Source organism: Rousettus aegyptiacus, unplaced genomic scaffold, assembly GCF_014176215.1.
Source record: "Rousettus aegyptiacus isolate mRouAeg1 unplaced genomic scaffold, mRouAeg1.p scaffold_m13_p_1, whole genome shotgun sequence".
NCBI classification, from domain to species: domain Eukaryota; kingdom Metazoa; phylum Chordata; class Mammalia; order Chiroptera; family Pteropodidae; genus Rousettus; species Rousettus aegyptiacus.
Genome location: NW_023416284.1, coordinates 71,850,514 through 71,877,942, shown reverse-complemented (window position 1 = coordinate 71,877,942; position 27,429 = coordinate 71,850,514). Strand labels below are relative to the sequence as shown.

The following is a 27,429-nucleotide window of genomic DNA, read 5'->3' as shown; positions in this document are numbered from 1 at the left end:
TGCATTGGAAGTGAGAGAGTGAGACTGAGACAGGCTAATTAATCTGTCCAGAGTCATGTGGGTTGTCAGTTAAGGGGCAGGGTCTCAAATTAAGGTTCTCTGATGCCAAAAATACTTTTTCCACTACATCAAGTTACGAGTGCTAACCTCTTAGTAGATTCCAACCTAGAGGAGAAATGTTTTTGTTACAAGACTGATCAGGGATGGTTAAGGAGTGGTACTACCAGAGTGCAGAGGGCAGATGAGATGGGAGGTAATTTCTATATGTGGCTTATTTTACCTTCTATAGTCTACTTTGGATGTGATGAAGATGAAAGGAAGTAAATACTTCAAGGTAAGTTGCCTCTGATTCTTGGGACACCGAATAACCTCTTGAAGGGATTAGAATTTGGAGAAGAGGTACAGTGGCACCTGGAAGGATGCTTGAGGCAGTGGAAACAGCAGAACCACACAGCATAGAGGAGAGATTGGGGGCCATGTGGGGGAAAGAGCAAGTCATCTCTGTGACTGGGTCTCAGGAGGCTGGTGAGGTATCGAAAGCTGGAGCAAAGTCCTTTTGAAAATCAAGCTGAAGAATTTGCTTTATTTCCTCCACAGGGGAACATTACTAGAGGCTTTAGAGCAGGGGTTCCCAATCTCAGGGCCAGGGACTGGTACTGGGCCATGTCCTGTTAGGAACTAGGCTGCACAGCAGGAGGTGAGCTGCAGGCCAGGAAGTGAAGCTTCATCTGTATTTGGAGCCACTCCCCAGCGCTAGCATCATGGCCTCAGCTCCACCTCAGATCATCATGCATTAGATTTTCATAGGAGCACCGGTCCCTGGTACTGAAAAGGTTGTGAACTGCTGCTTCAGAGGAATCAATTGGTTAATCAGGATCTCATATGTTTTCCCCAATTTCATGAAAAATGTAAAATATTTTTTCCCTTGTGTAACTCTCTGATCTTTTATATTCTGATTACACTGTTTCAACATTAAGCAACTCTTGGAACTCCTTTGCAATAAAATGAAAATAGTAGGGTTTTTTTCTTCCTCTTCTTCCTCCTCTTTGGTGAGAAGCAGGCTCCAGAAATGCTCCATAGGAGAGTAAGCAAAAGATATGAAGGCGGGCACCTTGACAATGTCAATGTATCTCTTAGTGAAACAACTCCCTGGCTTGACTGAGCAGGGTCCACTTCCAGCCCCTTCCCACCACAGTTGGGCAGGAAATGTATTTCATCACTCTTGATTTTCTAGGTATGTGCATTTTTACTTAGCAGATTGTGAGGACTAACTGAATGAATGAAACAGCCACATTCTGTGAGCCAGTCACTGAACGAGTGAATATATACTATGGTTTGATTCTTCTGTACATACTGTTACTGCAGGTAGTATTAATGAATCACAAGATCACGTCCCCCAATGATTGGTAGCTTCCTGAGAAAGGAAAGAAAGTAATTGATACAGTGATAGTAAAGAGAATTTAACAATCTAGGAGAGCTTGGTTTGATGGCAGTTTAATAAACATTTTTAAATTTGGGTGGAATTACAAAGAAAATAGTTTGTTGTAATTTGATTATTTTTTAGGAAGCTCACCTATAAGCCAGCTGCCCAGCCTCACTAGGAGAAAAGGTTTGAAAGTCTTCAGTTACCTATCACTTCAAGCCTATTTCTTGTTTAATCTTCAGCTCATGATCTTTGGAATTCTTTGGACGTGGGTCTCCTTTGCAGAATCAGGGGAGAAACTGTCACCACAATTGTTTCTGCACCTTTGGCCTAGTGAGGAGAGCTTTTAAACTAGCAACTGGGCCACCCACAGACCTGGCCCTTTTACTAACATGAAAATGTTACCAAAGTAGCATTCTGCCTTATTTGTTTCAGGAACTGGTTGTGAGGAACTTACCAAACCCTTTGGATAAGGTGGAGTTTTTTAAAATTTGAAATCCTGAAGAAGGAGCTGTGGAAAACACAAAGGTTCACGTTAGAGGCAGCAAGTGTGCTCTTGGAAATCATGGGAGGAACCACTGCGGCTATAAGTGGGAAAAACTAGTGTCTTTAAATGGAAGTTTCTCCTATGAAAATCTGGCTTTCCTCCTGATCTGGGATTGTGCCAGTGCGTGGGCAGGCAAGGGAAAGGCAGTGAGTGGTAGCCAATTAATTAGTCAATCAAATAATATTTATAGAATTCTCCATGTTCGGGGCAGCATGCAGACTCAGTGGGAGATACAAAGAAGAGCACTGGTCCATGAAAAACCTGGACTGGTCTCCTTGGGAGGCAAGGTTGTGCATGTGTTAGCAGAAAGATAGCACAAGGCGTTGTTTTGATTGGGCAGCATGTCTTATGAATGCCAAGAGTGAATGCAAACAGGCTGTTTTTCTGGGCTTATGAACGTTTACTCTAGGCCATGGTGTGTCAATTTTCAAAGCAGCTATGAAAGCTGTTTTTTATAACTGGGTAGACTGAATGGGTAGGACGTTCGTAGACCCTTACCACTGAGCACACAATAATTTGGGGGAAAAAATATGAGGGATGAGGAGCATTACTTTCCAAAAATGATTCCACAGAGATTGTGCTTGTGTCCTTTGGAGAGGACTATTTAAAAGCAAAGGAGTCATTATAAAATTGTGTAGGGGGAAATATGTGACTAAAAAAACTACTAAAATCCAGTAACATTTTCATTTTAAAGAAACCATTAAACATGGATTTAAGGAAACCTCTTCTACAATGTTGGAGGAATAAGTACATGAAGAGAGGGAAATGAAAGATTGAGAATAATAATAATGTGTATACTGACCTTAAATTTTCAGGTAGTCATTTCTATTGGCCAGATCCTCTAGATGACTGCTGAACATTTCACATGCACAGACTTGATGCAGTGCTACGTAGGTCTAACTATTCCCACGGAAAGCAAAACGTGATGGCATGTCTTCATAACAGTCTTTAACATGTTTGTCACTGAGCATGTGTCAGACTTTATACGCCCTCACGTATATACTTCCAGCAACCCTATGTGTAGGTAGTAACTAAAGCAAAGCAAAATTAAGCTTTTTTCCCAAAGTTCCCCAGCTAGTGATTCCAAAGCCTCTGTACCACCCTAGTTAAAGATGGGCAAAACAATAGAGACCTTATAAACTGTTTGAAAGTGTGGGAAACTCTTTTTCTGGGAGCTGCTTTGAGAAGGATAGAAATGCTCTCTTTTAGTTCTCTAGGACAGTCGTAGTACTATTGGTATAACATTGGACATTGCACATAGCACTGCACAGTCTTAGGAACTAAATATTTGTACTTTGAGGACAGGTTCTGTGGGATGACAAATGAAGCCAAAAAAAATATTTTACACATGATAGCTATCTTTTCTCCTAGGAAAATATTTCCCTGATACCTTATTCCAAGATAGTATATGAGACAATACTGACTGGCTTTCTTGTTGAAATGTATGAAGTATTTGGTGTAATTGATTTTTGAGTAGTGTAAGAGATGTTTGAATTATTTAAATATTTAGAATGATAATTTTTTTATTTGAAAAAAAAAATAAAAACCAAAACTGGTTTATAAACTCACCCAGAGACAAATAATAGACAATGCCTGTTTTCCTGTCTTTTGTACATGTCTTGAAAACAATTTATAAAGAAAATATTTGATCAACAACAAAGCACATCATCATGAAGGTTCAAAACACTGGGGACAAAGAGAAAATCACCAAAACTTTCTCTAGAGAGGAGAACACAGTTTACATCCAAAAGATAAGGAATCGGAGTGGATTTGGACTTCTCAACGGTAACCTAGGAAGCCGGAAGAAAATGCCTTTAAAATTCCGAGCAAAATTGCAGCCTGGAATTCTATATTCAAACTGCCCATAAAATGTGAGAGCAAAATAAAGGTATTTTCAAACTTGCATGAGCTCAAACAATTAACCTTTCATGTACCTTTTTCAGAAAACAATACTCTTTCTAATTAAGGAAGTACACCAAGAAAAAAAAAGGATATAGAGTCCAGGAAACAGGTATACTACATCAGGGGATGGGGGAGTGAAATCCCTAGAATGATTTTTTTATTCATCTTCAGTGAAGGCGAAAGTAGATCTCAGGTTACAGATGTAAAGCAGGCCTGCGGAACAATCATGCAGTCAGAGTAATTCTCTAGAAGAGAAATCTCTGAGAAGATAAAACTAAAAGAATTCCAGATGTGTTTGGCTCTGTTGAAAGGAGACTTACACAGTGTGGGGAAGAGTTTGGAGAAAAGTAATGTTTAAATATATAGAAAACCGAGAAGCTAAAAAACATGACTCTAGGAAAACAGGGTGTACAAAAGAAAAAGCGAAAAATAATCTTAGCATACCTCATAGTTGTGTCAACACTGATTCTTGGTCTCACAAAAATTGTGATGTAACACTACTGAGAGGATGGAATAAAAGGAAATATGCATGTATGTACTGGTGGGAATGGGACAAGAAAAAGGTAAACCCTCATGTTTTGGGTGGGAACTCAATAGATAATGCCTAAAACTGAAGAAAACAAACAAGACATAGATGTATAACCATGTTACTTAGAGATAGGGAAGTAATTACTAAAAGAAACAACTAAAATAATTGAAATGGTTGACTCTCGAGACAAAGAATGGAAGGAGGGCAGTCAGGGGACTGCTCTGTTTTTGTCATAAGCCTTATAGAACTGTCAACTGTTTATATTCTGTGCATGTTTGGCTTTGATAAAAATAAAAATTAAATGTCAAAAAGGGAAAAGTGAGGAGGAAATTCAAATAAGAAAAAAAAGACAAGGATAAGTTCTACTTCCCATTGTAAAGAAACTCAAGCAAGAATACTCAAAAATTAATGCAGAACAAGGAATTAGGATTAATCTCAAGTATCATTTCCTAAAACATTGAAAGAGAAATTTGTGAAATTCGATATTCCTCCATTTTTTCCCCTACCCACTCTCACACTCTAGTCAAATGTTGGTGTCTATCTTCGGTAACCTGTAGGATGTAGGGGACCTCAGCTTATGGTTGACTTTTACTTGAGTAGAATGACTGGAAAATCTGGAGGCCAAGTTTGAGCTGTGTCATTGAACCCCGTTGCTTGATCTTCCAGCTGTGTATCTTGCTTCTTTATGTTTCTTGTCTAATTCTTAGAACATTTTATGTCAGGCCATCTTGCCATTTTTCCCTCCTCCACTGGCTTCCTGATCCAAACTCATTCGTCTGTCCACCTGGCCTTGATTCATTCCTTACTCTAACCTTGCCGTCTGCATTTGCTTTGACTGCCCTATCCATTTCCCCTGCTTAATTCTTAATTTCTGGCTCTTACCTCCTCCTCAAATCTTGGCTAAATCCATTTTGAAAAACCAAGGCAAATGGAACTGCCTGGGAAGAATTTGGAGAATCTGCAGCTCTGTTCCTTCTTCATTCTTGAGAGCCAGGACAGCAGCTGAAGGCACATGTGGGGAGGTGTGTGTGTGTGTGTGTGTGTGTGTGTGTGTGTGTGTGTGTGTGTGTACGCGCGCATGCATTTTGGGAGAAGAGGATACAGCCGTCTTGGACCCTGTCATTTTCCCTGGGAATACTAACATTTATAATTTTGCCATCCTGGTGTTTTCTTTATTTGTTCTTCCATTTTTCCTAGAAACTGTTCTAAAATTTTTAACCCAGAGGCATCTTTCCAGCTTCCTTGCGTGGTCGTATTTTGACCTCTTAAGAGGCTGTGGCAAGACTACAGTTCATGGTGACTTTACATGAAGTGACATCTGATTTGCTTTTAGACTGCATTCCACACCAGTCTGCCCAGCCCTGCAGTTTATGGGCTAACTCCTGTTGTCTTTCAACATATGGGGCACTATTAGATAGTGTGCGTTTGGGACTTGTCTGGGAGGCTGATTAAGCCACAGTCAGGAATAGCCGTCCTGCATGTGAAATGAAACAGCTCTGGAGCTGCTGGAGGTGCTCAGTGTTTTTTTGTTGGGGGACAGGGCGTTTGCTAACAAAGCAAACACATTTTTTTTTCCTAACATGGGCTAGGTCTGTGGTGGTAACATTTGGCAAGTTTAGTAACAGGGAACATAGATGACTGTGAACAGATGGGCAACTATTAAAAGATTTGAGGGGCTTTTATCATTTCTCAAATGGCCTTCACCCACCTACAGGATACCCAGCTCCCTTACAAGCTTACGTAATGGATTCAATTAATTTTCTTCTTCCTTTTCTTTCTTTTTTTTTTTTCAATTGCGATGGAAGCAGAAGCTCTGACGTTAAGAGGAAAAGAATAGATGAGAAACTTCTAATTTTGAATCCTTTTGGGATTAGATGCTGATTTCAGCCATGCAGAGAACACTGCCCCATATTTTGAAAGAGTAGCTGCTGGCGGTTTTAGAGGAGATGACTTTCCAAAATAGCCAGTGAACTCCCCCATCCGTATCTGATGACCATCTGACATTTGGATGCAGAATTACAGAACTATCCACATGTTTTGATAAGTATAACCTTGCTTTTAAAAAAGGCAGTGGCAAGTCATCACTACATTTAAGCTCGAAACTAATGGACTACAAAACACAAAAGAGAAATGCATTGCCTAGTTCCTAGCAGAAATAGAAAATATTTACACATCTTAGAGCAATAAAATTTACCCACGCTCTGGGGCAGTGCTGTCTCTGATGCAGGAGTGTGCCAGTTCTCTGTGGCTCAGAACGATGCTTGGAAAGTTCACAAGGGTGAGAAACAGACACTAAGATGAGGCCTCTTTCACTCTCTCTGGGGCAGCAGCCTGATTTTGCCAAGAGCAGTCGTAGTTGGTATGGTCAGAGTTATGGTACCTACCAGCTGGATCTCATGAACCTGGACAAATGAGACTGGGTTCTCTTAATAACATTACGTTCCAGGGGCAGTAATTTTAAGGTACTTACCCTAATTAGATACACTCGGTGTAGCTATCTGAGATCTGTTCCTGATGGGTAGAAATACTCTCTAGGTCATTAAAGCCCTTTCAAATGATTTTTATTTTCCTTTTTGTTGTCGCCTAAAGTTTGATGGTGTCAGCCTGCTAATCCTGCCTGACACTCACATGGCCTCCATTTGTACCTGTGTTCTTCTAGAATGGCAGAGCTGCAGGGACTGATGGAAAGATTGGAGCGGGCAGTCAGCCGATTGGAGTTGCTGTCTGCGGAGTCACACCAGCCTTCTGGGAACTGTGGGGAAATGAATGGTGTCAACGGAGGTAGGGCCACAAACCGTTGTCGTTACTGGTCTCTACGTGGTTCACTTGGTTTTGTCCCTGTCATTTATTTCTCAAGAAATATTTCTATCGACTTTCTTTGACTGCCTCACTCTTTCCTTTATATGTGACCATGACATTAACCAGATGCAAGCAATCCCTGTAAAAGAGAAGGGGGAAAAACGTTTCAACCCACAGTCCACAAAAATCACCAGTATCTCTGCCTGTTAAAAGCATAATCCATGTGCCAAATATCATCATGCTTTCATTTTAGTGTTTATACTGCTGTTCCACAGTCAACGACTTAAATATATTATCTAAGTAATTATCGAAAAAGAAACTAATGTTCTCAGAATGTAAATGGGAAGGAATTATCATTCTGTAGATTTTAATTTTAAAGAGAACAAGTCATTAAATTTAAGAACTGCAGTTTTAAAGGAAGCCAGCCTGTTGTGAACCCAAATATCACGTTAGTGTTACATGATCACATCACGTTGTTTTACCTTTGCCTGTTCCTAACCAATATGCTTTTAAAATTATATGTGCATACCACACTTTTAAAAAAACATTTTAAAAATTATATGAGCAAATATAAAAAGTTAACTATTTCTTTAAAATGATACCATGTATGGCAAACTCTCTAAATTATCTACAGTAGTTTTTCCAATTCTTGTCTAAGGTTGCAGATTTAGCAAATGAAAATACAGGACATCCAGTTAAATTTGAATTTCAGATAAACTACTTTTTTTGGTATAAGCGTGTTCCAAATACTGTATGGGGTATAATGTATGGTACACACTTATTCTAAAATTTTTTCCTTGTTTATTTGAAATGCAAATTTAACTGGGCTATCTGTATTTAATCTAGCAAGTCTATTCTTGTCTCACATTCGTTTCCTCCTTATCTGACCCATTTTGAATCCTGTCAGACTTTTAGGGGCTGAGAAAAGCCTTAGGAAAGAGGGAGCTTCAAACAAAGCTTTGACCAGGCGAGATCCATGCTGGAGCTTCTAGAATTTCAGGCATATTTGGAGCTGTGCCTTGTATTACATGCCCTGGGACAGAAATTACTGTGTGAGCACAAATGCACAGGCCGGTTTTCTTTTTCTCCTGAACATAATGAAAATTAAAATGCTTTGAATGAATTGAAAGGGGGTGTTATTTAAAGGAAGGCTGCCAGGGGCCTGTAAGTCTTTTTCCGCATCAACTGAGACACATCTATGATTTCATTTTAAGCCTCTTTTTGTTAACTATATGGTTGGTCTAAGAGATTCAGTAAACCTTATTTGTAAGAAAATATTTTTATGTTCTCTTCCGTAACTTTGTTTCCTTATGACTTTGGCATCCAGTGAACAAAAGACATTTCTCTAAGATGGCCAACCACAAATATAAAACCTACGAATACATAAAATAAAATTAAAATCCAATTCCCAAGAGATCGTATAGTGTTGTTGTGTAGTGTTGCTGTGTAAGGCTGGGGGTGGGGGAGACCTCCATAATTTTAATTTCATTTAAAGAGCTACGAGACTGCATTTTTAATTTTCTTTAATAAAAAAAATCTAGAAAAATGAATAAGCCAAGCAAAATTGGAAGCCATAATTAAATTACTTAAATATTTAAGCAAATATTTTCTAATATAGCAAATCATTCCAAACCAGTTATTAAACCGAGGTCTTTTAAAACAACTTAGCTAGAAATTTATTATCCTACTTAAAATTAAGTAGGGTAATTAGTAAGTAGGATAATTAGTAAAATGTTTGAATGATAGCCTCCTTAAAACATTTGACTAATCTTAAATAACATTGTTTCCATTTCTTCTTAATTAGTAAGCTTCGGTAATTTTCTAAATTCTGTTTTTAACAAAACCTTAGAGACAACTTCTCGCTTTAAATATAAACATCATCATTGCAATGATGCTATAACTAAAGTTAAGTTTTTCTTTTATTTTAAAAAGAAAGAAGGAACTCGATCTATTACAAATCCATTATATGCACAGATCAAAGAACCACCTTCTTATGATACTTGTGTTATGATGTTTCAGTGTGTTTTGTTTTCCTCCTGACAATCAGATAAATTTGGCTCAGAAATGGAAGAAATTTTTTTGCATGCCTGCCAAGTGACAGGTACTATGTTAAGTTCAAGTTCTAATCCTCCAGAATCTTTGGTCTCCATGCATTGCTATACAGGGCCGAAAATGCCTAGACTGAGGGCTGCTCAAAGGATCAAGCTGGGGTGAAAGACAGGTTATTAAAGGCTTCCTGGAGGAGGTGTGAGCAGAGCCGAGAGATGAAAGGAAATTGTAAAATACTGCCTTTTATTATTATACCTTCTTCTGGGTAGAGGGTTGTAACATTTCTAAAACTTTCCACCACTTTAAATACCCAGCAGAAACCTCTCAGGCTTTTTCCATAAGACTCTTTTGGATGGTTTATCTGTTTCCGGATGGATCCATAAGACTCTTTGGGCTTGTACTCCTTTTATGTTCTGGAAGTTGGTACATACTGTATTTTGAACTTTAAGATAACTCAGTCTAACCTTGTTAGAAGTTAGACTAGGTACAGAGAGCTGTAAACGGTATTTTCATCACTCTTTGGGCCTGTGGAAATGGGTACTTGGAAAAAAGGGACAAAGAAGAAAACTTAATATTACAGAGTTATGAGTTAGATATTTCTATCCTATATGAGAAAGGGAATCCTAGGTTTTGATTTGTATTTTAATAACCTATAGTGCTGTTTCTCAATAATATCTTTCTCAATATTAGGGACATAGGAAGTCCAGGGCTTAGACAAATATTTTTCTGTGAAAAATGCAGAGCACACCAGATTGAGCTGTTGTCTCTTCAGCTTTTACAGTTATTTGGCAAATCAAAACTCAATCTATATCACCTCAGCAGTCATTTTCATACCCACCATCACCACTTCTCCTCCCTCTGGAAGTGAAGAAGGAACAAAATATGTAACATCAGCTTTCTTTTCCTACTTGCCTAGAGTCTGTTATTACCTTTTAATTTTCCTGGATAGCATTTGTAACTGGTCTGGTCAGTAAGAGAGAAAGTATGCTCGGCTTTGGATTAATAAGGTTTGGTTCCGTTTTTGGGTCTGCTCCTTATTTGACAGATGGCTTTGGTCAAGTCACATGCTTTTTACTAAACTACCAGGAACTAACAACATATTCTCCTTCCAAAGGTGTGGCACCCTCGGTGGAAGCTTTTGATAAACTGATGAACGGCATGGTGGCTGAGTTTTTAAAGAAGAGTAGGATCCTTGCTGGTGACGTGGAGACACATGTGAGTACTTTCCTCCCCTGTTCTATGTGGAAAGGATCACTACTATTAAAAAATAATAATAAATTAATTTTTAAAGAAAAAAAGTAATGAGGATTAGTAAAGATATTGAGAGATTGGAATCCTTGTGCTCTGCTGGGGGGAATGTAAAATGGTACAGCCAATATGAAAAAGAGTATGGTGCTTCCTCAAAAAATTAGAGATAGAATTATCATACAATCCAGCAGTTTCCCCTCTAGATATATACTCAAAATAATTGAAAGTAGGATCTTTAAGAGATATTTGTACCCCTACACTCATAGCAGCGGGATTCACAATTACCCAAAACACGGAAGCAGCCCAAGTGCCTGTGGATGGGTGGCTGGGCAAGGAAAATATGGTTCATACATATAAGGGAATATTATTCAGCAATAAACAGGAAGGAAATTCTGACACATGCTACAACATGGATAAACCTTGAGGATATTATGCTAAGTGAAATAAGCTGGTCATAACAGGAAATACCGTGTGATTTCATTTATGTGAGGTACCTAGAGTAGTCAAAATCGTACAAACAGAAAGTAGAATGGTGGTCAACAGGAGTGGGAGGAGAGAGAAATGGCAACTTATTTCGTGGATATAGTTTTAGTTTCGCAATGCAAAGTAAACTTCAGCAAAAAATTCTGGAGCTCTGTTTATACAACGACATGAATATATGGAACACTACTGAACTACCGTACACTTAAAAGTAATTAAGATGGTAAATTTCATGCTATATGTATTTTGAAAAAAAGTATAACTTTAAAAAAAGTTATAGACTGATAATCCATGGATTGGTAGAAGGCTAGTCATTTTTTGAATGCATTTAGTGAAAATCTAAAATAATAGCCAAACTAAAAACCTAAAAGAAGTTTATCACCAGGTTCTTCTTGTTTATTTGTCTTTGTTTCTCACAGAGGATTGAATTCCAAATCCATCTGCTTATAGATTTCTCAGCAATGACACAACCCTGGCAAAAACATTTTCAGTACAGAGTCACAGAAAATTTGATTCTTGAATAAAGTTGTGGTTTGGGGTTAAAAAAAAAAAGTAAAAAAGGGATTCTCTTTTGCTCAGTCCCAATTAGACATTTTATGCAACATCCAACACCGGTCTTCCAGGGGATTTGGTGACTGAAGTTATACCAGAGGTTCCAGGATTGTAATTAAATAGGTGCTTATCTCATCACATTTGCAATGAATTTGTTTGCCACATCTAAGAAAAATGGAGATTATTCTCATGACCTCTGTTTTTATTAAATATTCCTGTTGAAATACCCATTGGCAAAAGAGGGGAAGTTCTGACATATATGAGTTTTAGAAAAGTCTGTAATAAAACATGTTCACTTCAAATATGTCACAGAGCTCTGTAATTACTCTGCTCTGTTCTTGAGCTTAATGTTTTTGTTTACAAGAGACCATGTATGCAGTAAGATAGTGGATGAGCTTCTTATATTCTAAGGCATGATAGCACCTGAAAGCTAACATACAAAATGGAATATTACCCCAATACACTAAAAGGGATTTTTGAGTGATTGATGAATATTTACTCTCTTGAAGACAGTGACAATAATTATTGTGTCATTATTGTTAGTATTAATTAATGTTGACATTGTGCTTCTGTATAACTCTTGTTAGTAATATCATAAAATTATATATAGGAATTTTTTTACTAGAGAATGAGGCCTATAAATAAGTATATTTAATTTTATTTTAAAAATGTAGATTTTGCATACTAGGTCTCTTCAAATTGCTTAATAAACAGTTCCTTTAAATTCTTTTTAGGATAAAGTTGAGTTATAAATAAAATGTAGCTTGATTTATATTGTTTTTTTCTTTTCTCTACTTAGTAACCTAAAAGCAGTGTGACTCAAAAGAAATAATACTCTCAAGAATGGATATATAATACTTTTTTAAAAAATGAAGGAAGGCAGGAAAGGAGAGAGAGAAGGAAGGAAAGGAGAGAGAGAAGAAAAAGAGAGAAAAACACATCATCTGAAAGTTTAGACTCTGATTCTACAACACAAAGAAAAAGTACAGACAGCTATCATCCATCTGCACATTATTTTAATATATCGAACAAGTAGTTTATTTTTTCTCTCTTATAGAACCATGTGTCATTGACATTAAGCTTGCAGCTGCCGCCTCTCACATAAGCCAGTAGTGGGGGTTGAACTTTGTTCCAAGAACACACCTGTTGCCTAGAAAAAAAACCTCACATACCTGATTGTGTAGTATGGAAATCTGAGAATGACACAAATGTGCATCATGTTAAATCCTGTCCCTGTGTTTAAAAGCTATTTCACAGATACTAATAATGAATAAGGGCAGTCAAGCTATGATTTAACATCTGTCTTGATGTGTTGGCTGCTTGTTGGGCTTAATTAACTGAACATTCAATAGCCTATTGACAAAACAGACCACAAAAAAAGGGGTGAACTAATAGCTACAATTAGGAAGCTCTGCTGAATCGACCAACATAACAGGTTTAGCAAAGATTAGATCTTGTAAAGCCTTCTTATATGCAACATAAACCAAAGGGCTTATTTAAATTACTCTTAAACCTTGGAACACTGACACAACTTGCACTCCTTTTAAGAAAGAATAAACAATGCATCATTTTATAATAGATGTTTGGAGTAAATATAGTCCTCAATGTCACAGGAAAGGATCCTCTAGAAACTGGGCGTGCTTAATACCAAGCCCTTTGTCAGACATAATTTATCCTTAAATGAACAAATGTGAATTTTTTTTGTTTACAAAGCTGTCCTGTTGTTTTTCATGGTATATGGATCTACTAAATCTCAAGTCTATTTCTAAATGATTTGACAATTATGAAACAGCTGCAAATCATATAGCTCTTCCTAACTCAAACCCTATAGCTCTTCCTAACTCAAACCCTTTTATAGAGGTTACATTTGAAATGTTTCTAGATGTCTGGAACATTTATTTATTATTCTTGATTAAAATGGATAAAAAAGAAACACTCTCTTATCGTTTAATAAAAATGACAGAACCATGATTTAAACAAAAGGGTAATAAATTCAACTGAAAAGTATAACACACTTAAGCATGGTATGATTAAATCGCACTGCACTATTGCATTCTCTGACTTTATAAAGGATGGACCTTTTTAGATAATTGCTGTAGCGTCACTTTTGATGGGTCATCATCACTATTCTAGAGTTCCTAGTCCTTGCCATTTATTTAAACCATCTACAAAATGTTTTGTTCATTTTATACTGTGCTGGCTTGGTAGAGTTCAAAGAGTGGCAAAATTAGTATTTTCCTCTGACTAGCATTGGCAGTTTGTATTTGGATTTTAGAGCTGGGTCTGCTTTTTACAGCATGACCTTGAGTTAGTCCCTTAACCTGCTCAGTAACAAGACTGGATGACCTCACTTCCCAGGGCCTTCCGGCTCTCACAACCTGTTTGATTGAGTGACTCACCCGCTGTCTCAGCATTAAAGCATGAGGGGGCGATTTGGTTTCCAGTTGAAAAGCTTGTGATAAGGCAGCATTATCACTATTATAAAAAGCATCTTGGACTACGCCTGGGAAAGTACCTCAGTCATCTGAACATGTGAAGCAAGCAGAAGGCAACATGTCAGAAAGGGGATATACAGAACACTAACGATAAAATTCCACCCTCCTTTCCCATGATATATAAGGAAATCAGACTCCTTCGTGTAAAAAGACCTTGAGGTCTCCATGAGTCTGTCCTTCTTGGTCTTATAGGTTGTCTCTTCTGCTTTCACGTGGAACTTACCTCTGGGACAATTAATACAATCTCTGCAATAAATAACACAAAAATATGTGTTTATTTTACTAATTCTATTTGTATTCTTCCTTTGATCTTAGAAAACATTTATAAGTAATTTGTACTCATCTTAAAAAGTGACCATTTGCATTTTGGGTGCTTTATAACCTGGGACTACATAGAAACCCGCCTGCCCCTGCTAAGAAATATTATCAAGAGCACAAGTTTGGGATTGACTTAACAGAATAGCCAAATCTACACAGATCTCCCTCACTCTCTCACTCACCTTCAGACAAATTGTTCCTCCCATGAACTTCTGGTTTCCTGATAATTGTCTTCATTTGAACATTTATTTTTATTATAACTAGACAAAGAATACCTTGGCAGTCTCAAACCCAAAGGATCTGTATGTCTTTCATATTCTCCAAAAGGCAGAGATCCCCCAAAAAATGACTATGTAAAGAATTCTGCCTCTCGGTTTCATACAGGCTTTGAATCTCCTTTCTTACTGTCTTAGCCAGTTACAATAGTTAGAATTATTAGAGAGAGAAATACCTTAGAAATTATACATTCCAATATACAGCCCCTTTTCTTTTACTTTCTTTGACTTTCTTCCTCCTTTTCTTCCATCCATCCATCTTTCTCCCCTTCTTTCTGCAGAGAAGGAAACTGAACACTAGAGAGGCTAAGTGATATGTTAAATGGAACACCACGTCTTGATGTCAGAGCCAGGAATCTTGTCTCCAGAGTGTCAATCTGTTACATTGGGAGATGCCTGGCTGTGATTGGCTGGGCAGTTATGCCTCCCGACACCTTCACCTTCGTCAGTAACTGGATTCCTAGTGAGAAGCAAATGACACTTACCTGCCCTCTGCACTCTCGCTGTAACCGTTCTCCTCACCAAATGTCCACAATATAAGGAAAGGTCATTATGACAATTGGCTCAGGAACAAAGGCTGAGAGGGTGAAGCATTTCTGTAACTCGTGCCTTTCGTGTGTCTCCTCGGAGGAGTGCTGAGAGTCAGGGAGCATGGTGACCTCCAAGACAGATGAACTCTGTCCCTCATGGGTCTTCACTTCTGCCCCATTACATTGGCCTTATCTCAGCCTGATCATCATTCACTCCGTTGTTATTACCAAATTTGCAGAAGGTCATAGATAGATTAGTCTCTGTTATCATTCCTTCCCAAGAACGTGTAGAATTTTTATTCTCAGCATCGAACACATGCTTTGCTACCAAACATATGCTTTGACTAACAGCCCATCCCCTGCTAAGTTGTTGGCCTAAGTTGGAATCTCTCAGGTTAAGGTAATACCTGCCCTTTTTTTCCTTCCTGGACAGTATATGCTTTTGCTAAACTTTCATCTGAGTGCTTTTCTTTTGGCTCTTTAAAGGAAAGCTTCTAAGAAAACCTATGGAGTCTATTTCCTCTTTTGTTCTTTATTCACTGGCATAAGCAAAGTGGAAGATCCAAAATACACAGGCTTGCATTCTGAGCATGCCCAAGCTGCTGTGGGTAAGGGTAAGTAAGCTGGGTTACGCACCAGCAGGCACCTCTTGGCCTGCACCGGGGAGAAAATTAGATTACTGAGTTTCATAAAAATGGCTTTGCTCTAAGTAAAAGCACAGCAAGAATTTATAGCTCAGTCCATGTTAGGTGTTCCTGAAGGTAACCAGCAACTTTTCTCCAGAGATTTTTCTCCCCAGAACTACCCTTTCAGAGGATCGTTTCCCGTGTCAGAATTTAGTCATACTACCCAATGCTGCGAAATATGTGTCCTGTCCCTTTCCTTTGCCTGTTCCTTTTTTTCCTAGCTTTCCCTTCTTCATGAGACTATGACAATAATTTGAACATTTGTTGACATTTTCTACCTAGATTTCAGGATTATTTAATTGTTTGCCTGGAGGCTATTTCAGCATCTGAAAATTAATACATTGTAATGACCTCATTTCATTTAGATTATCTTGTTATTTCTATCCATGCACCCATCCCTACAAAAGACACACACATGCATGTGCACCATTCACATAAGAATTCTTCATGATGCTGTATTAGCTACATATGAGAAAAAAAGTTTGGTCAAGGATATGGGAGCTCTGACTCAAGAGTCACTCTGAGAAAGAAATGTGTTTACAGATTTGTTAGTGTGCATAAGGCAAGTACAAAATATGCTTTATTACCTTTAGTATTTTTGTTTTGTTTTCCAGTTGTAGTTAGATTGCAGTTCAATATTATAAGTTTTAAAATGTGATATTATACATTTTATAACATTTTGTAAGCCAGCTCTTTTTGCTATATCAATATAAGATGTTTTGGTTATGTAAAAGAAAACAAGGTATTCAATGAATTAATAATTTATCACTCCTCTGCATTTCCAATAGAATTCCTTCCCCTTTCAGAAAACACTTTGCAAATAAATATTTTAAATAGTAAGGTACTTGGAATGCTGATACTTTCAATTGCTTTAGTTAAAACAGCTTAATATACAGAAAAAGTAGTATGATTTATCTTTTTGGGTCCACTTGTTGAGTATTGAGGTTTATTTCAAGGTTCCAGAAGTATGCTGTTTTTCTCTGACCCTCTCAGTGTCTAGCACTGTGCTCATAGTAAGTGGTTAATAAATGTTTGCTAAATGAATGAATGAAAATGAATGTTTAGTGAATGAATCAACTCCTTAATGAATTATTGAATCAATGAATGGATGAATGTACTATGGCCGACAATTTGAATCAAACAATGTCCTAAACTAGCAGTTAAAATAAAAATCAAGGCCAGGTTTTAAGTAGTGAATTAGCAAGTGAAATACGGAGAAATATAGACTCGATAGATTTTTATTTCTCTCTCTCACACACACACACATACAGAAGAGTCCTAAATTTGTCATAGCCCAGACAATTTTTCTGGTACCTCCCATGTCCTTTTCATTCTCGTTCTTGTTTTGTAGTTAAGGAAAGTGAGCCATTGAAAGACTCAAGTTCTAAGGCAGCTGAAGAAAGCTAGATGAGAATTCATAAGTGATGTGAAAAATCATCAATAAATTGACATAGTCATTTCCAATAAAAATCCCATGAGCTCTTTCTGAAAATACTTTGCAAATAAATATTTTAAATAGTAAGGTACTTGGAATACTGATACTTTCAATTGCTTTAGGTAAAACAGCTTAATATACAGAAAAGGCAATATTTTAAACTGAAGGTCTCAATATATCCAAATATAGACAGTACCAAATTTTGGTACTTTGGGACTCCCACCCCAAAAATCATTTGTAAAATAGTTTCTTAAAACTTGGAAGACATTTGCCCATAGACCTAATGTAAGCAATGAGTGGTTTGGTTCCTATGCCAAGGTTCAAACAAGCATTACTCTGTGTGTAGTACATAGACCACTACCGTCCACAGAATCTTTACTAATGGTCTATCACAAGGTATGTACAGAAATTGTAAGACTTCAAAAAACTTTGATAACACTCCAACAGAGCAATTTTAAGTCTGTTCTATCTAGTAATTTAAAAAACCGGGACTCATGCTTTGTATGTCTGGTTTTCATTTCATGTTTCTAGTGAGGCTCTTTATTTTACCAAAGTATTAGTCTGTGACAGATGAGAAATTAAAAAGAAAAACCTCACCAAAGGTTTTTTTGAATAGCACTTATGTAATGCAAAATGCTGGAAAACATCTTTCCACTATGCTTAAAATGGATGCAAGGAAATAATAACAGTAAATGAAAAACAGTCAGTTATTATGAATACTGGTACCTGGAGGAGTATGAGCTTAATTAGAGAAAGACAAAGAAATTGGTGGAGATTTCTATGCAGATTATGCTTACTTTCAGCTGATGCTGGGCCTCATTCCTTTCTACTTGTGCTACCTAACATAGAATTTTTATTTTTCTTTATAAGTGGATATCACACTCCTTTGATTATATGGATTACTTTGGAATTCACAAGTGGGACAGAAAAATGCAAGAAAAGAGATTTTTCTAAGGATAATTGAGCAGTAATTGAAAGAAGAGAAGGCAAAGAGGACATATATACACTTAAAAAGATTCGTCTTATCAAAAATGAAGTCTGGACCAGTACTCATCTAATTGCTGACAGTGGTCATTTTTAAGGAGCGAACTTGCTAAGAATTTTTACTTCCTAAACATCTATGTCTTTTGCTTTTTACAAGTATGTGTTAACTCTTATCACCAGAAGAGAGGAAAAGGAACATTTGGTACTTAAAAAAAAATCTTTGAATCCAGGTATTGCCTGGAAGAGAGTTCACTGAGCACCAAAAGACAGACGAGAAAATGCAGGCACCAGGTGGTATGGATCCCACACGGCTTGGTTGTAGGGCACCTTAGTCTTCAGGGGTCCACGCTAGCTACACATTCATGGGGAGTAAGGGAACCAGTGTTTCAGCAAGGACCATTCACAGATTGAGTATTCATAGTAAAATCTCAGTGTAGATAAATTGATGTTGGGTGGACACAGTTAATGAATGAACAAAATCTGGTTCATAGCTAAATTTCGTCATCAGTAGAAATCAACCTTTTTTCTCTGCCTTATTTTCATTTTCCATATTAGTAAGAGAGGGGATTGTAAAGAAGGGGAAAGAGAAAGAACTAGTATTTATTGAGGGCCCATTATGTGTCAGGCATTTGGCCCACTGGTGACAGACATTGCTTCACTTGATCACTAGGCAAACACTTGAGGTAGGTAATGTTCGCGATAAAGAAGCCAAGCCTCAGAAAGCTAAGGTAACTCGCTTATGGCCATGCAGCTAGTAAGGGGTGAAGTTGGACTCTATCTAGGCCTATCTGAAGATCTAAAGCTTTCGGTTTCTCTACTACATTACCCTACTTTCCACCCATCTTAGTTCTTCATTATTGAGCAGTAGTTACTGAGTTTCTGTTGTAATAAAGGCCCTTCTATGTAGGAACCACTATCCTAGTCCTCAAGAACAGTATTACCTACTTGAGGACATAAGGCAAAGACATATGTATGACAGTCAAATAAGAGAATGGCTTAAATAACACAAGTGAAAGGACAGTGTTCAGTGTCACAGTGCATTCTGGAATCAGGAGTACCAGTTGTCTCTAATATTTCGGAGTGGTCTTAGAGCAGCCAAGTATTGTTTACTTGTATAGACCCAACATTCAGCAACCATGAAGAGTTCTGGCTTTTGCAGTCAAAAGATTTGGTTTAAACATGTTGATTAAAATGCTTTAGATTCTTTAAGTGTTAGAAAAACAAGTTAGAGATTTGGAAAGGGGCCAATCTGCCAAGTGTTTTGTAGCTAGACAATGATTGAATTTGAAAATGAAGTTAATTTAAGAGAATGGTTTCATTCAGAATATAAACTTGTAACAATATTCATACCTGTCAGAAAAGCAAATGGATTTAAACATACAATAGTGGTTTTTTTCCTATTCTCATGCCTCAAGAAATGTTCACTTTTTTAACTCTTTTAAACCTTTGATCTTCTAAAATATAAATTGCAACAATTCATTATTGAGAAGAGTTTTATGTTGTTTTTAAAATTATAGTGATTGTTTTTATATTACAAATTTTGCAAACTTTTTCTGAGCATTGTTTTTGTAACCTGCTTTCTCAAGTTAGACCATATGTTCTGGGTTCTTTCCATATCATTAAGTCATGGTCTACATTATCACTCATAATGACTGCATAGTATTTCATTGTATAGTTACAACATGATTGATTTGCACAATCAAAATTGTGTATAGGTGAGATAAATATACGACTATGAATGCAGGGCCCAGATGAGGGTGAGACGAGCAAGTCCCCGGGGTGTGACCCTAAGAGGGAACACACCTGAACTCCTCAGCAGTCTCACCCTGGTTCCGGCCCTGTAAGGATGGTCATCTAGTATTATTTATAATCATTTAAAAAATTAGTGACATTTGATGTTTTTAGATTTTCCCCTTTTAGAAATGAAATTGCAGTGCATATTGTTGTACAAACATTATTTTATAATTGTACAATTATTTTCTCAAGGCAAATTTCTAGAATTCGAAGTGTGCTAAGTCAATGGCAAGCATTTCCTAATATATATTGTGCCCCTTGCCCTCTCTCACACACACATCATGCTGTTTCATACTCTGCAGTATCCAAAAGTGTTGTAAGCTAGTAGGTGATAATTACCAACATGAAAAGTAAGAAATTTAGGGAAACAATACATGCTGTGAATGTGCATTAATATTCACGGAATTAATTGTTTAAAAATACTTTGCCCTCTGCTGGATGGGCAGGAAAATAAAAATAAAGCTATACTTCCCTATATAAATCATCCTTTTTGCAAAAGAAAACAATTCATCAGTTCTACCTTTGATCAATTTGACATACCAAAAAAATTTGTTTAAATTGCCTCTTTGAGGCTAGATATGACATGTTTTGGATGTAGCTTGTTGGTTGTTGAGGTCACTTGAAGTAGGACCAATAATGTCGCTGAGATACATAATAAATTTCAGGCATGGATATAGAAAGGACATGTTGGAGCTGTTCCTTAATGTCGGAACTGTGCACAATGGCTGCTGTAAATACTTATGAGAGCTGGAAGTTGCCAAGGCAACAGTCCTATTAGTGAAAACTAAACCTCTTTTATTATCAGTGCCTGAATGGTTATCTTTTTTATAAAATGTGGCTAGTAGTCTAATATTGACATTCTCAATTTACCTACTCATCTTTCCTTTCTAAACTGCAGAACTATTTAGCTCTATTCAATAAGCATGCCTCCTTTCTCTGCCATGAGAGTGGGATCATTGAAAAAAAAAAAACTGTCAACCGTAAAGGCAGTAAATATACTAATTTATAAAAATTACATAATATAAAGTTATTGACCTTCTGATATATGCTTTGGCTAAGACACAGCCTGAAATCAACTGGGACTTGGTTGGTATTTGAGCAGGCCAACGTCTTTAAATTAACTTGTCTTTATGATTTAATGGAGCATTGCCATTTTTTAAGTAAGTGGAGTGTGACATTACTGCTTCCTTTCTCTAGTGAGACTGTAAATTTAGACTCTGTAAATGTGTGCACACTGGAAACTTCAAAAAGGCAGCTGTGACTGAGTCATAAGCTTTAGGGAACCCGGTCGTCTTAAAGAGCCAGAGAGCCATAGTAAGGGGAACGATGGTCAGAAATGACTGGGTACCAAGTATGGTGCTTCCTGGGTTCTGGAGAGAAAGAAATCTTTTCTTCAAAAAAGAATGTCTTTCCCTGTTTTATTATAATGCTTCTTGTGTTTTGTCTAGCTAACCAAATGGGAAAACTTACCTTTTCAGTCATGGTTATCAGACATTCATTTATTTTAAGATTAAATGTTATCTGTTTCACACAACTAGCACCTTATCACTTATTACTATTCACACTCACTAATCACTCTCTGTGCTCATGATTCGTTTCCCATGGTTTATACCTGGTAGCACCTAGGCACATAACATAGGTACTTAGGAAATGCTTTTAGATTATGATATTAAATGATAAACTTCTATTTCACTCAGTGACATCTTTTAAATAATTTTTATAACAAAATTTGAATGTTTGATATAGAAAATTTTAACAATAAATTTGAAGAAGAGAACAAAAATCACTTATAATCCCACTACTCAGAAATGACTGCATGGCTTATTTATTTCGTAAGGACATTGTTCAAAGTTTTGTTTTCTCCTCAGTAAGATAGAATCAACACTGTAATTTGTGCCAGCCATATGTATAAGACAAGTGACGCACGCCAAGTACTGGCAGGATACGGGTAGTCCAGGTGAGCTATTAAGATGCTCACTAAAATTACAGGGCCAATTACAGTCCAGGTAAAGCTGGATGCTTCTTCTGTGTCACTGTGGCAGTTCCATGTTCAAGAACAAATAGCAGTCAACCTTATTTCCCATTTCTTAACTCTTAGGTTTAGACTCTATTGCTGACAAAACAGTTTTGCCCTCAGAACAACTTTTAGCACAAGCAGATATGCCAGTTTCTTTAGTTAATAGTAATTCTCACTTCTTGTGACCTTTCCTATTGGCACATTGGGAAGAGGGAGAGCTGTTTCTCAAACTTATCAGGCAAAACTGTAAAAGTCCATGGGAACTAAATAAGTCCTAAAGAAGAAGCATTATGTACTTGTATATTTTATTCTTGGCTGTGATGGCATAAAATGGCAGTTTGGGTGTTGCTTTAGTTCCCCAACCCCAACAATATTCTGAAGTACTTCCAAGCATCCCCAGATAAATATGATAAAAATAACCATAATAAGCACAAAGAATAAAATCTTGTAGTAAGTATAAAAGCATCTTTGGAGAAGTTGCCATTTTGAACATTCCAGTGTTTAAATTTTCGAACACAATGTTTGAACAGAAACATTCCAAGTAAAAATAGTTTCACATAGAGCCTCTTAGTAACCTCTCATCATCATAGTCACACCATCCTTTCCACCAGATAACTAACTTCCCCTAAGCCCTTTCCACATAGATTTGCATAATCTCCACACCTGCACCTTATCCACAGTCTCCACATACATACATCAAAGGCAGGTAACAGGGAGATGCTCTGTCACCAAGAGGATAAAACTGGAATGGAAGTTCCAAAATTCGGTCTGAATACTTAAATGGAATAAGTTTATTCTCATTTTTTTTTAAATGGAGGAGGGACTTCCAGTTTCTGGTTCCATATGTAAGGAGCTTGGAGATTGCCACTCCACCCTAACAACAACTAAAAACCTGCGCAGGCTGAAAAACAACAATTCTTCTTAGATCCATAAGAAAAAGCAGGACACAGGGCAAACTGCTGTCCCCAAGATCTGAGAGACAGATGAATACAGAAATTGCATCGTTCCGGAGCAGAGACTTATGAGGGAAACTGCCACAGGAACCAGTGCTGGGGTAGGAAAACCTGACCTGTAATTGACGAATTTTTGAAAGTTCAGCGTGGACAACTATGAAAGTGAAGAACTCCAAAAGCAACCAGTCATGAGGGAGGGCTGGGTCGAGGGTGCTCCACAATATTGTGAGATTTACCTCCAGCAGCTTGATCAGGTTTCCACAATAAATAATGGGGGTGGGAGGGGAATCCCCTCTGGCTTCCAGTAGAGCAAGGGAAGAAGAAACATTTTGAAATAAACCAGAGAATTCTATTCTTAACAAGGCCTGTCCTCACAGGAAACTAGTTAACCAGAGCCTAACCTGAACTGGGGGAAGGAAATACTCAATTCCAACTGGCTCTAGTCTTCCACATGGGGAAGGAAAATACCCAAGTCAAGCCCAATACCCATCCTTTCGTGCCTGAAGGGGAATTAGAAAATTGAGAAAGACTTGTGAAGTTCATAGTCCAGAGATAATAGGCTTGCTAAAAGGCTGAGGCCTAATCATAGGACTAAAGTACACTTCCCCTCCCCTCACACCTCAACATCACATTACAAAAGTCCTATTTGCAGCAATTTCTTTTACCCAGTACATCATGTTCATCTATCAAGAAAAAATTACAAGGCATACCAAAAGGCAAAAACAATTAGAAGAAATAAAGCAAGCATCAGAACCAGAAATGGCAGGCATGTTAGAATTTTCAAACTGAGAATTTAAAACAATTATGAGTGATGTGCTGAGGGTTCTAATGGATAATGTAAACAGAATGCAAGAATACATGGGCAATGTAAGCAGAGAGATAGATGTAAATAAAGAATGAGAAAGAAATGCTAGAGATCAAAAACACTGTAACAGAAATGCAGAATGGCTTTGACAGGCTTATTAGTAGACTGTACATGGCTCAGTCTCTGAGCTAGAGAATATGTCAATAGAATCTTCAAAAACAAAAAACAAAGAGAACAAAGACTAGGAAAAAAAAAAGGAACAGAATATTAAGGATTTTGTGACAACTACAAAAGATAAAACATGTATAATGGGAGTACCAGAAAGAGAAGGAAAAAAGAAAGGAACAGAAGAAATATTCGAAACAATAATAACTAAGAATATTTCCTAAATGAATGTCACACACCACACCACAGATCTAGGAAGCTCAGAGAACACCAAGCAGTATAAATACCCAAAAAGCTACACCTCCGTGTATCATTTTCAAATTACAGAAAATTAAATATAAAATATTCTAAAAGAAGCCAGAGGAAAACAATACCTTACCTACAGAGGAACAAAAATAAGAGTTACATCTGACAGCTTCTCAGAAACCATGCAAGCAAAAAAGAGAATAGAGTGAAATATTTAAAGTGTTGAGATTGAAAAAGAAAACAAAACTATCAACCTAGAATTCTGTAGCCTACAAAATTGTTCTTAAAAAGTGAGGAGAAATAAAAGCTTTCTCAAACAAACAAAAATTAAAGGAATTTTTTGCCAGTAGACTTGCCTTATAATAAATGTTAAAACAAGTTCTTTAGAGAGAACAGATATAAGTCAGAAACTTGGGTCTATAAAAGAAAGGAAGAGCATCAACTAAGGAATAAATGAAGGTAAAATAAAAACTTATTTTTACATTCTTAATTGATCTAATAGATAATTTGTTCAAAATTATAAGAGCAACAATATATTCAATTTTGTGCACTTATGTATATAACATATATATATACTTATATATGCTTACATATCAGCGTAATGAAAGACAGCAAGGGACAGATAAAGGGGATTAAGATTATTTTGTTATTATGAGGTACTTAGACTACTGTGAAGTGGTACAGTGTCATTTGAAAGTGAACTTGGATTAGTTGCAAATGTATTTTGCAAAGTCTAGGGCAACCACTTAAGCAAGTACAAATAGAAGTATACCTGATATGTTAAGAAAGGAAAGAAAATGGAATCGTGTAAAACGCTCAGTTAAAATCACAAACGGCAGAAAAGAAGAGGGTGACAAAAATAGAAACAAATAATAAAGGCAACAAATAGAAAACAGAATGAATGTGGTAGATATTAAACCATCAGTAATCACTTTGAATTTCAATAGTGTGAATGAATGCAGCAATTAAAAGACAGAGATTGTCAGAGCGGATCAAAAACACAATCCAACTATATGTTGTCTACAAGAAACACACTTTAAATATAAAGAGATATAAATTAAAAATAAATAGATGCAGATAGATATACCATGCCAATTTTAACCAAAAGAGAGCAGGTGTAGCTATATGAGTTTCAGATAGAGCAGACTTCCAAGTAAGGAAAGTTATCAGCAATAAAGAAAACCTTTGCATAATGATTAAAAGGTCAGTTCTCCGAAAAGACAATTCTTAATACATATGCGCCTAGCAACAGAAGATCAAACTGATAGAAGTGAAAGAAGAAATTGATGAAGCTACTGTCATAATTGGAAACTTCAAAACCCCTCTCTCAGAAATGGACAGAAGATACATTGTCAGAAAATTAGTAAGGATGTAGTTGAACTCAACAATGCTGTCAATCAACCGGATATAAGGGACATCTGTAGACTAGCCAACAGCAGCAGAATCCACAGTTTTCTCAAGCTTACATTAACATTCACTAAGATAAATCATATTCTGGGTCATAAAACACACCTTAACAATTTTAAAAGAACAGATTTATACAATGTCTACTCTCAGGTTTACTAGTAGACTAGACTCCTAATAATTAACAGTTCAATGTCATTGTGGAATTGAACTAGAAGTCAGTAAGAGATTAAGCTATGCACTTTAAATGACACATGGGTCAAAGAAGAAATTTAAAAATATGTGAACTCAGATGTTGCCTAGGTTTTTCATGGTGATCTTTTAGCGGTATATGCAAATATCAAATCATCATGTTGTACACCTAAAAGTAACAATGTTATATTCAATTATACTTTGGCGACAAAGTTACTTCGAACTAAATGAAAATGAAAACATAAGATCAAAATTTTTAAGATTCAGTCACTGAAAGCAGTGCTTAGAGGACAATGTATAATATTGAATGAATGTATTAAAAAAGGAAAAAAGATCTTAAATCAGTAATCTAAGTTTCCACTTTAGGAAACTAGGAAAAGAAGAAAAAAAAAAATAAGTAGAGGAAAAATCAATAAAATTGAAAACAGGAAATCAGTAGAGAAAACCAAAGAAACCAAAAGCTGGTTCTTTGAAATGATCAATAAAATTGATAAGCTTCTAGCCACGCTAAATAAAGAAAAACGAGAAAGGACACAGATTACTAACATCAGAAATGAAAGAGAGGACATCACTACAGATCCCATGGAAACGAAAAGGATAATAAAGAGATACAGTTAACAACTTTACATCCACAAATGAACCTAGATGAAATGAACCGATTTCTTGAAAGGCATATCTGCCGAAACTTACACAAGAAGAAATAGACAACCTAAATAGGCCTATATCTTTTAAAGAAATTGGATCAATAATTAATAACCTTCCAAAAATAGCACCAAGCCCAGATGGGTTCACTGACCAAACATTTAAGGAAGAAATTATACCAATTCTCTACAATCTCTTTCAGAAGATAGAAGCAGAGGGAATACTGCTTAAGTCATTATATTAGGCCAACATTATCTTAATATCAAAATAGGACAAAGACATTGTAAAAGAAAACTACAGCCCAATATATCTCATGAAAATGCAATATATTGCAAAAAAAAAAAATCCTCAACCAAATATTAGCTATTTCAAATTCAAAATATATAAAGAGAATTATGTACCACAACTAACTGGGATCTATCCAGGTGTGCAAGGCCAGCTCAACATTCAAAAATCAATTAATGTAGCATATCATATCAGCAAAATTTTTAAAAATCATATGATTACATTAATAGATACAGAAAAGCATTTGACAAAATCCAACCCCCATTTATGACCAAAAAAAAAAAAAAAAAAAAAATCAGTAACCTAGGACTAGTGGAGAACTTTCTCAGCTTGATAAAGATTATAAAAAACCTACAGCTAACATCAGATTTAGTAATGAGAAACTCGAAGCCTTCCCACTAAGATCAGACATATGACAAGGATGTTCTTCTAACCACTTGTTTTCGACATTGTACTGGAAGTCCTTACTAACACCATTGGGCAAGAAAAGGAATTAAAAGGTATACAGACTGGGAAGGAAAACAAAATTATCTTTCATTACAGATGATGTGATTATCATCTGTGTAGAAAATCCAAAAGAATAAAAAAAAAAAAAACCTCCTGAAACTAATAAGCAATTGTAGCAACCAGTATTTTTAGAGAATTTGTTAAAAATGTAAATTCTTGAGTCCACC

At 36.6% G+C, this 27,429-nt stretch overlaps 1 protein-coding gene across 1 annotated transcript in view; it reads left to right on the top strand.

Moving 5' to 3' along the window:
* The window catches only part of CAP2 (cyclase associated actin cytoskeleton regulatory protein 2), a 120,858-nt gene that overhangs the window by 14,007 nt on the left and 79,422 nt on the right, over nt 1–27,429 (top strand). Inside the window, exons 2-3 of the mRNA XM_016155878.2 lie at nt 7,061–7,182; nt 10,364–10,464. Of these exons, the coding sequence (XP_016011364.2) occupies nt 7,062–7,182; nt 10,364–10,464 (222 nt within the window). The 5' untranslated portion in view covers nt 7,061. The remainder of the gene's footprint in view (nt 1–7,060; nt 7,183–10,363; nt 10,465–27,429) is intronic.